Source organism: Bison bison, unplaced genomic scaffold (assembly GCF_000754665.1).
Source record: "Bison bison bison isolate TAMUID 2011002044 unplaced genomic scaffold, Bison_UMD1.0 scf7180017864338, whole genome shotgun sequence".
NCBI lineage: Eukaryota > Metazoa > Chordata > Mammalia > Artiodactyla > Bovidae > Bison > Bison bison.
In genome coordinates, this window is record NW_011494910.1 from 552,624 (window position 1) to 561,548 (window position 8,925).

General features: G+C 53.3%; 1 protein-coding gene across 1 annotated transcript in view; it reads left to right on the top strand.

Annotated features, from left to right (window-relative positions):
* The window catches only part of PPFIA4 (protein tyrosine phosphatase, receptor type, f polypeptide (PTPRF), interacting protein (liprin), alpha 4), a 46,343-nt gene that overhangs the window by 16,257 nt on the left and 21,161 nt on the right, over positions 1–8,925 (top strand). The window contains exons 3-13 of the mRNA XM_010854248.1: positions 2,270–2,371; positions 2,755–2,919; positions 3,267–3,341; positions 3,528–3,617; positions 4,168–4,359; positions 4,654–4,800; positions 5,056–5,190; positions 7,024–7,107; positions 7,530–7,661; positions 7,985–8,084; positions 8,666–8,694. Of these exons, the coding sequence (XP_010852550.1) occupies positions 2,270–2,371; positions 2,755–2,919; positions 3,267–3,341; positions 3,528–3,617; positions 4,168–4,359; positions 4,654–4,800; positions 5,056–5,190; positions 7,024–7,107; positions 7,530–7,661; positions 7,985–8,084; positions 8,666–8,694 (1,251 nt within the window). The remainder of the gene's footprint in view (positions 1–2,269; positions 2,372–2,754; positions 2,920–3,266; positions 3,342–3,527; positions 3,618–4,167; positions 4,360–4,653; positions 4,801–5,055; positions 5,191–7,023; positions 7,108–7,529; positions 7,662–7,984; positions 8,085–8,665; positions 8,695–8,925) is intronic.

Below are 8,925 nucleotides of genomic sequence, written 5' to 3' on the forward strand. Positions count from 1 at the left end.
GGAATAGAAGAGGGGCTCCAGAGGACTGTTAAAATCATATCAATGAGTAAAATAGGGGCCAGATCATTGATCCTCATGGCAGCCCTTGAGGGACGACTGTATCTTTTGGATTAGACGTTTAAAGAGGTTCGGCATTTTGCCCAAGATCACAAATGGGCAGAGCTGAGAATTGATCTTAATTCTGCTCTGGGAGCTTCACAAAGGCAGGGATTATGTCTATCTTGTTACTGTGTCTCCAGTGACCAACACAGGAGCTGGTACATGGTCAGCACTCCCAGAATTTTGTTCTAGTTTTCAGTGGAAGGAAAAAGCCTTCCACTAGGAAGACCCCAAGGAAGTGTGTCCTTTGCGATGGACTTTGAAAAATCAGGTGTTGACAGAGGATTGGGAGGGAGGGAGAGGGAGCCCACTGAGCAAAGGTGTGGACTTTACTAGTGATTGAGAACAGCAGGTTACTCAGGTTAACTGGGTCTTAGGGTGTTTGGAAAGGAACTGTGAGAGAGAAGCTGGAACCAGCGTAAGAAGTTGGTATTTAATGGTGAAGACAACATTGCTTTGGGAGATTACCCTGGCAACAGTGTGTCAGATGGTAAGAGCTGGGGAGGGAAGTAGGAGGCACACTGCGGTGGGAAGACTAGGCAGTGACTGAGCCTGGATAAAGTAGGAGAGCTGATAGTGCCAAGTTAGGGGCTGGGGGCATGCCGTCAAGTGTTCAGGTGTGTGTGTGTGTGGGAGAATGTGTGCATGCACACGTGTGTGAGCTGGATAGCGAAGCTGCATGAGGCCAGGCCTGGCCTCCAGGATGGGAGCTGCTTGACTGCTGTTGCCCGTGGCTTTGAGAGAAAGGCAGGAATCATGAGCAGGGTCCGCGTCCGAGGCTTCTTAGGCTCTGGCATCTCTCTGTGTCCCTTGTCTCTTCCCTGTGTCTCTTGTCCCCTTGGCCTGATATGGAATGATGAAAGGTGATTGCTTTGAATTTCTTCCTTCAGTAGTGATTCTGTGCTGTGTGAGAGAGACTGCAGGTTGGGATGGGACTGTAGCCACTATTCAGTCACTCCCAGACCCTGAGCATCCACAGAGTTTGGACCCCTTAACTAAACACCTTTCTGGAATTAGTTGATGTCTAAGTATAAACAGATATGATAGGCCTGGGTCTTTGGGGCCAGCCTCTCACCCTCTGTTCTTGGCCTCATGGAGGAGAGTGGGCTGGAAATGTCTCTCAGAGTGTCTGGGCCTATCATTGTGGGAAAAGACCCCTCAAAGGGATACTTTATACATGGGCATTCGGCAAAGCCAGGACAAATGCCCTGGCATCAGGCCCCAGGATGGCGTTAGCTGGGATCCTAGAAGCCAGAGCTGAAGCCACATGGCTGATTCAGCAGATCTGTACACTCTTGTTTCTATGCAGGGTGGCCCTTCAGTCATCTCATTTTTTTTGCTACCTGAAACTTGCAAAACTCTGGGAAGGGAGTAGAAAAGAGCTCTCCAGAACACTCACTTCAAAGCCCCCTTCTCTTCCTTCTTTAATATCCATCAATCTCTGTTTGGACCTTACTAACAGCAAACCAGAAGTGAAACTCACCTCCACCCGCTTCTACAGGGAAATGTCACTGGATTGTTGGAGAAACAAATGCAAAATGGGAGAGGGGAGCATAATCAGATTATATTGGTGGCTGCAGGAGGAAGGAATCACAGAGCACACTTGGTGACTTTCTCACTGTCATATCCAACTGTGTTCCCTTGCATGTACGTGGAATGCTTCTCCCCTCTGGAGAAACATATGCTAATAGTATGGATGGGTAGGGCTTCCCTGTGGCTCAGCTGGTGAAGAATTCACTGGCAATGCAGGAGACCCCAGTTCGATTCCTGGGTCAGGAAGATGCCCTGGAGAAGGGATAGGCTACCCACTCTAGTATTCTTGGGCTTCCCTGGTGGCTCAGGCAGGAAAGAATCCACCTGCAATGTGGGAGACCTGGTTTTGATCCCTGGTTTGGGAAGATCCCCTGGAGGAGGGCATGGCAACCCTCTCCAGTTTTCTTGCCTGGAAAATCCCCATAGACAGAGGAGCCTGGCGGGCTACAGTCCATGGGGTCGCAGAGTCAAACACAACTGAGAGACTAAGCACATGTAGATGGGTAGGGATTTTTCTGGGGACAGTTGGTGGAAGTAAGGGACAAGTGACAGGATCCCACCACTCACGGACTTGGGCATGCAGGATGCTGTGTAAGTGGTGGATCCTTAAGCACTGAGGGGCCTTGGGGATTTACAGGAATTTACCACCTTAACCCGGGAGCTGAGTATGTGTCGAGAGCAGCTTCTAGAGAGGGAGGAAGAGATATCAGAGCTGAAAGCAGAGCGGAATAACACGAGGGTAAGTGGGGTGACCTGGTGTGTGTTTGTGCTTTGGGGGGTGGGGAGTATGACCGAGGGAGCAGGCATGGCCAGCACATCCAGCCCCATCCTCACCTCCTCTTGCCTTGTCTTCTGGGATGATAGTCAGTGTGTTCAACCATCAGTCCTAGGGGTTTCACCTCTAGCTGGGGGATCATGGGAAAGTCAGGGTCTTGAGAGAGAGGCTGGGACAGGTCTGAAGTTGGGGCAATGCCCATTTACCCACATGGGAGTATCTCCGCATTCCAACAGTGGTACACACGGCAGGACTTGGGCTTGCTGGGGGTTTGTGTGGACCGTGCTTATAGCCCCTGAGGCGTAGGCTCACAGTCCTTCCTTGCACCCTCGCCTTCTCTCTGCCAGTTGCTTCTGGAACATCTGGAGTGCCTGGTGTCCCGCCATGAGCGGTCACTGAGGATGACTGTGGTGAAGCGTCAGGCTCAGTCACCATCAGGAGTTTCCAGTGAGGTGGAGGTGCTGAAGGCTCTCAAGTCACTGTTTGAGCACCACAAGGCCCTGGATGAGAAGGTACCTAGGCTAGCCGACAGCCTGCATCCACCCCCAATGCAACCATGGATACAATACAATACAGTCCAGTCCACCCCCAGTCTCTTCCCTGGAGCCTCCATGCATCCCTTCTCTGAGATTTGTGTATCCTCTGTTTAGGGAAAACTGCCTTCTAGCTTCCTAACTGGCTTACTCCTACCGTTAGTCCAATTTCCAGGTCCTTCTATTAGGTGCCCTCTCAGAAATTTGCCTTTTGGTAGGTCTTTCTCTTTGCCTCATGCTCAGTGATGATAGACCAAGCCCAGGCTTCTCCAGCTCAAGTCCAGAGGGTCCCTGTTTCTTTCTCCATCTCCCCTATCCTTGGGCAGGTGCGAGAGCGGCTCCGGGCGGCCCTCGAGAGAGTGACCACTTTGGAGGAACAGCTGGCGTGTGCCCACCAGCAGGTAAGCTACTTTCCCTCTTTTCATCTGGAAGCCATGGCTGGGTTACACCTGTTCCCAACTCTGGTCCTCATCAGACTTTTCCCTCCTGTCTTAGCTGGAGATTGTTAGCTAACATGAGGCATCTCTCTCTGGGAGGTGGGGGATTTGGAAGGTCTAGAAGGTTCTCTTCTCTTTGACTCCCTGAAGGTGTCTTCCCTACAGCAGGGGTCAGGGGTTCGGGATGGAGTGGCCGAAGAGGAGGGGACTGTGGAGCTGGGACCAAAAGGCCTGTGGAAGGTGGGGCAGGGGGAGCTGCACAGAGGGGGCACGTCTTACCCCAGATGGGGTGTGGGCCCTGCCCAGCTTTCATGCAGTAGAGCGACTGCTTGAATTAAATTTGGAGCTTTCTCCAAGGTTATCATCTCTCTTTCCTTCTTCCCCTTACCCCATCTGCAAAGAAATCTGCAGGTTTTTCTTTTAGTGCCCAGTATGTACACTGGTAAGCATGTAACTGAATTGTTAGGAGCCATCTATCTAAGAGATCACTTCTCTTTCTGAGCCTCTGTTCCCCTAGTCATGGCCCTCTCTAGGTTACAAGAGACTGAAATAGCAGGTAAAACTAGAAATGATTGCTTTTCAAGAGAGACACAGGAGAGTGAGGGTGTTTGATTGTTGTTTGGCGTGAGGTCCTAGAGCTCAGAGGACGAAGGGTGTTCCTGGGACATGTGCTCTGGAGCTGGGGCAGAGCTGTGGCCTGCTCTGGATGTGCTGTCCTTCTGCCCCTCTCCCCGGGGCAGGGCAGGGAGGGGGTGCCTGACAGCTAACTGAGAGCTCCATGTCTCTGGAGGAGGACGCAGGCCAGGTTGAGGAGCTACAGGAGCTTCTGGAGAAGCAGAACTTTGAGTTGAGCCAGGCCCGGGAGCGACTGGTCACCCTGACAGCAACTGTGGCTGAACTGGAGGAGGACCTGGGCACAGCCCGCCGGGACCTCATCAAGTCTGAGGAACTGAGCAGCAAACACCAGAGGGACCTCCGGGAAGTGAGCAGGGGCCTGGGCCTGACACTGTCTTTCTGGGTGCGGGCCTTTGGCACTTAGGAAGGCAGCTGTTGGATGTCCTGGGTATTGAGGGAGGGCCAAGTGAGGGCTGAGGAGTGTAAGACTGAATGCTCAGGGGGTCCGGTGTGGGGAGGAGTGGTGGAAGGGATGGGTCAGGGTCAGAAACTGGTAGGGGAGTGTGGCGGAGACACAGCCATTCTAGTGCGTAGGCACAGACAGAGTGGGGGCAGGAAGAAGCTGATGCCCTTCTCCGGCACCCTGTCCTCTCCTGCTCAGGCTCTAGCCCAGAAGGAGGACATGGAGGAGCGGATCACCACCCTGGAGAAGCGCTACCTGGCTGCTCAGCGTGAGGCTACATCAATCCATGACCTCAATGACAAACTGGAGAACGAGCTGGCCAATAGGGAATCCTTGCATCGCCAGGTAACTCCTGCATTTGGGGTTTGGGGGCATTGTACTCGAACCTGGAGGTCCTGATGATCATGCTTGACCCTCCCCTTGGTGGCCCAAGAGCCACTGAAGTACAGCAGGCCACCTTGGGAGAGGGAAGTCAGGTGTCTTTGGGTATCCTGGAATGAAGATGATCCCTGGCCTGTCACCTGCTCTCTCTTGAAGCTAAGGGTAGGGGACGCTTCAGTGCTCCTTCTTGACTCTCCTTCCCACCCCTCACTCTGCTAGTGTGAGGAGAAAGCCCGATATCTGCAGGAGCTACTGGAGGTAGCCGAGCAGAAACTTCAGCAGACGATGCGCAAAGCCGAGACGCTGCCAGAGGTGGAGGCTGAGCTGGCCCAAAGAGTTGCGGCCCTCACTAAGGCAAGTGGACACCGGCCTGGGAATCTGCCTCTGACTGCTGCTGCTTGAGCTCTCCTGGAGCCAGGCAGTGGGTGGAGACAGTGGGAGGTGTGATCGGCTGGGGCCAGGAAGCTGCTGCTCATTGCATGGCTCCAAGAAGCACACTTTCTTGTCTCTGTCAGATGGAAGAGTAACCCCTGCCCTTATCACTCCACAGGGATGTGAGCCTCATGAGGGTGAATGTAAGAGTACTTTAAGAAGTAGAAGAAACTGTGTCAATGCAAAGTATTTTTATTATTATTTATACCATTGTGATTAATAGTAATACTTCCTTTTGGGGGAATCTGAAGTGGAAAAAAATAGGACTTTGATTTCTGGAAAAGTGAAATTTGAGAGGAGATATGATCAGAGTTTATACATCTCTGAAAGGGCTGGGAGTTTAGGCTAAGCATTTCATTTTTTGTCAGATTGAAGCATTCTAGATCTTGGGACCACCTCTGGCTGTTTGAAGGCTGCAACTTTTGCACAAATGAAAGGGAATATAATTTTACCCAAAGGATAATTAACTTTATGGAGGTGTATGGCTAAAAACATACACCTGGAAGAGCTGTGTAAATGCATGGACATGTGGTGGCTTAATCAGGAGAATTTAGGAGTGTTTACAGTGGGAAAGACTTTTCAGGGGTGCCCCATGTGGGATCACCATAGCTACCCCCTCAAGCAGTGAAGAGAAGGAAACCAATATTTAGTAAGCATCAGACCCTAGACCTCTGGAGGTGAGAGGCTGGCCATTGTGCCAGTGTGGCAGCTTGGGAGCTCTGCAGATGGAGCCTCCAGCCTGGCTGTGCCTCATACACGCAGGACCAGATTTACTTCTGCCACTGACTGGCTCTGTGACCTGGGAAAAGTCACTCCCTCCATAATTGGGTGTCTCTGTCATTATCTCTGTGATGAAGTCATCATCTCTATAATGATGGGGTTGAACTTGGTGATCTCTAAGCTTTTCAGGAAATATCCCCTAGGAATGAAGAACAGAGTTTAAAGTCCAGCAGAAGATATTGTGTGTGCAATGCTGAGCAGTCAGGTTTCATCACTCCAAAAACTGACCACAAGGGCTAGACCGAAGTGATTAATGTGTTCAGGAAGTCATTGTAGAAGGACTTTTAGAAGGGATTTCCTGACTAGAAGATGTGTAATAATATTGAATACCTTGTCAAAAGGGACAGTGAGGTCCCCATCTTTGACGATGCATGAACAGAAGGGGAGACCACTCTACCAGGGCTGGTTTAACAGCAAAAGTAATCACCGTGGCTAGTATTTGTTGAGTGCTCATTGAGTCCTAAATGTTTACCATGGATTATGACCTTTGGTCCTTGCAAAAGGCATAGATACTGTTATCACAGTGGAGGAGACAAAGGCTCATAGAGGTTCAGTAACTTGCCCAACATCACACAGCTGGGACGGGAGGGAGCCAGGATTTGAACTCTGGCTGGAGTCCGTGCTCCTATCTAGAGGCACAGAGATTTATGGTAGCTCATACTTTCAAGTGGCATTCTTTCTGGAGGCATGAGAATTTACAGTCTCTTGAGCTGCCAGCTCTGAGATAGTGCAAGGTTAGCCCTGAGCAGGAAGGAGGAGGTGTGGGTGGGCGAATCCGGCAGGGGTTGGCGTACATGGGAAGAATGGCAGTGGTGGGGACACAATGCTCCGCTATGGTAGGTGGAGAGCTTGGCTTCACTTTTCCCTGAGGCCCTAATTCCCAAAGACTCCTGTGGCACCGGGGAGCATGGGATGCAAGGTCTGAGCAGGAGGAAGGATGATCTACAAGCTACACCGACCCATTCCTACCTCCAGGCTGAAGAGCGACATGGCAACACTGAGGAGCACCTCCGGCAGCTGGAGGGACAGCTGGAGGAGAAGAACCAAGAGCTGGCGCGGGTGAGAACACCAGACAGGACTCTTTGGCGCCCCTCTCTGCCCCAGGGTGGTACCGCAGGATGGTCTGTGAACAGGGAAAGGAGGACCCTGGGAGCTGGACAAGGACCTAAATAGGACAGAGACAGACACATGGAGGAGCTGGGGGCGTGGGCAGGAGCACTGGAGAGAGGGGCCCCAGAGGATGCAAGTGGCCAGGTGGGCGCAGAACCACAGTAGGAACGGTGCTTCCCTGCGGTTGTAGAGGGAGGGCCCAGGGGACCAGTGAGGCTGGGGTTGTAGAGGGAGGGCCGTGGGGCTGTGGAGGGAGGGCCGTGGGGGCCTGTGACGCCGGGGCTGTGGAGGAAGGGCCGTGGGGGCCTGTGAGGCTGGGGCTGTGGAGGGAGGGCCGTGGGAACCTGCTGTGAGGCAGGCTGCATTTGCAGGTGCGCCAGCGGGAGAGGATGAATGAAGCTCACAACAAGCGCCTGTCAGACACGGTGGACCGGCTGCTTATCGAGGCGAAGGAGCGCCTGCAGCTCCACCTCAGGGAGCGCATGGTGGCCCTGGAGGAGAAGGTGCTGCGGACCACTGTTGGTGGTCAGGTTACTGGGAGGAACAGAGCTGGTGGAAATGGGGGGGGGGGGGAGGGCAAAGGTGTGGGGAGAGCCCCGCGAGCAGGTGGGATGGGGCTGCAGCAGTGGGCTGTGGACCGGAGAGAAGGGAAAGAGCAGCTAGGGGATGGGGGGTGGTGGTTCGGGGGTCAGGTGGGCAAGGAGCGGCTGAACTGGAGGGCAGGCCGAGCGCAGATGGTCCTGGGAGGGGACGGCGTGGCCAGAGCTGGAGTTGGAGTCAGGGCAGGGAGAGGGAGGCTTCTTGGCTCACAGCTGATCTCCCCCAGAACACGTTGATCCAAGAGCTGGAGACCTCCCAGCGGCAGATTGAAGAGCAGCACCATCACAAGGTACCCAGTTGCTGGCCAGCCCTGCCAGCCTGGGAGGGCTGAGCTTGCTGTGTGGAAAGAACACACCTGTGTTTCACGTAGCTGCTCTCAAACCCAGCACTGTGCTAGCCAGTTTGTTAGTCCATGTTCACATGTTACCCCACTAATCCTCACTAAAGCCTGTCACAGTGGATGTATCACCACCCACCTATAAAGAAGAAACTGAGCCATAAGCTTAGGGCAGAGAGTGGGTAGCAGAGAGACAGGGCCCAATGAAGGACTTGACAAAATGATTTGGTGGGGCTTCCCAGGTGGCGCTCGTGGTAAAGAACCCACCTGCCAATGCAGGGGACATAAGAGACGGGTTCAGTCCCTGGGTGAAGATCCCCTGGAGGAGGGCATCCCACTCCAGGATTCTTCTCTGGAGAACCCTATGGACAGAGGAGCCTGCTAGGCTGCAAAGAGTTGGACATGACTGAAGCAACTGGGCATGCAAGCACACGAACCTGGTGAAGCTCTTGCTTTCTGGAGATCTGGGGAGGATTGCCACTGTGTGTGCCCCGGCAATGTCTGTGAGGCCTGGGAGTTCGTGCGGGCCCCTCTGCTACCCGGCCTTATGTGCCATGCCTTTGTCGGCAGGGAGGGCTCAGCAGACCTGTTCTGCTCGAGTCCTTCCAGACAGAGCCCTCTTCTGGCCCTGCCCTGCCAACTCTTCTACTCACTTTCCAGCTGGACCTCTTCTCTTCTGGTGTCATCTGTGGTCTTGGCCTTGGGCCCCTGGGTTTGGACTTTGCAGTGCATTCTTCTGCTTCTCCCCAACTCTGCTGTTCTCTGTGTCCTTTTATCCCCTTTCTTCCCTACCCTTGCTGCTATCCCTACTATGGGTCTGCCTGGCACAG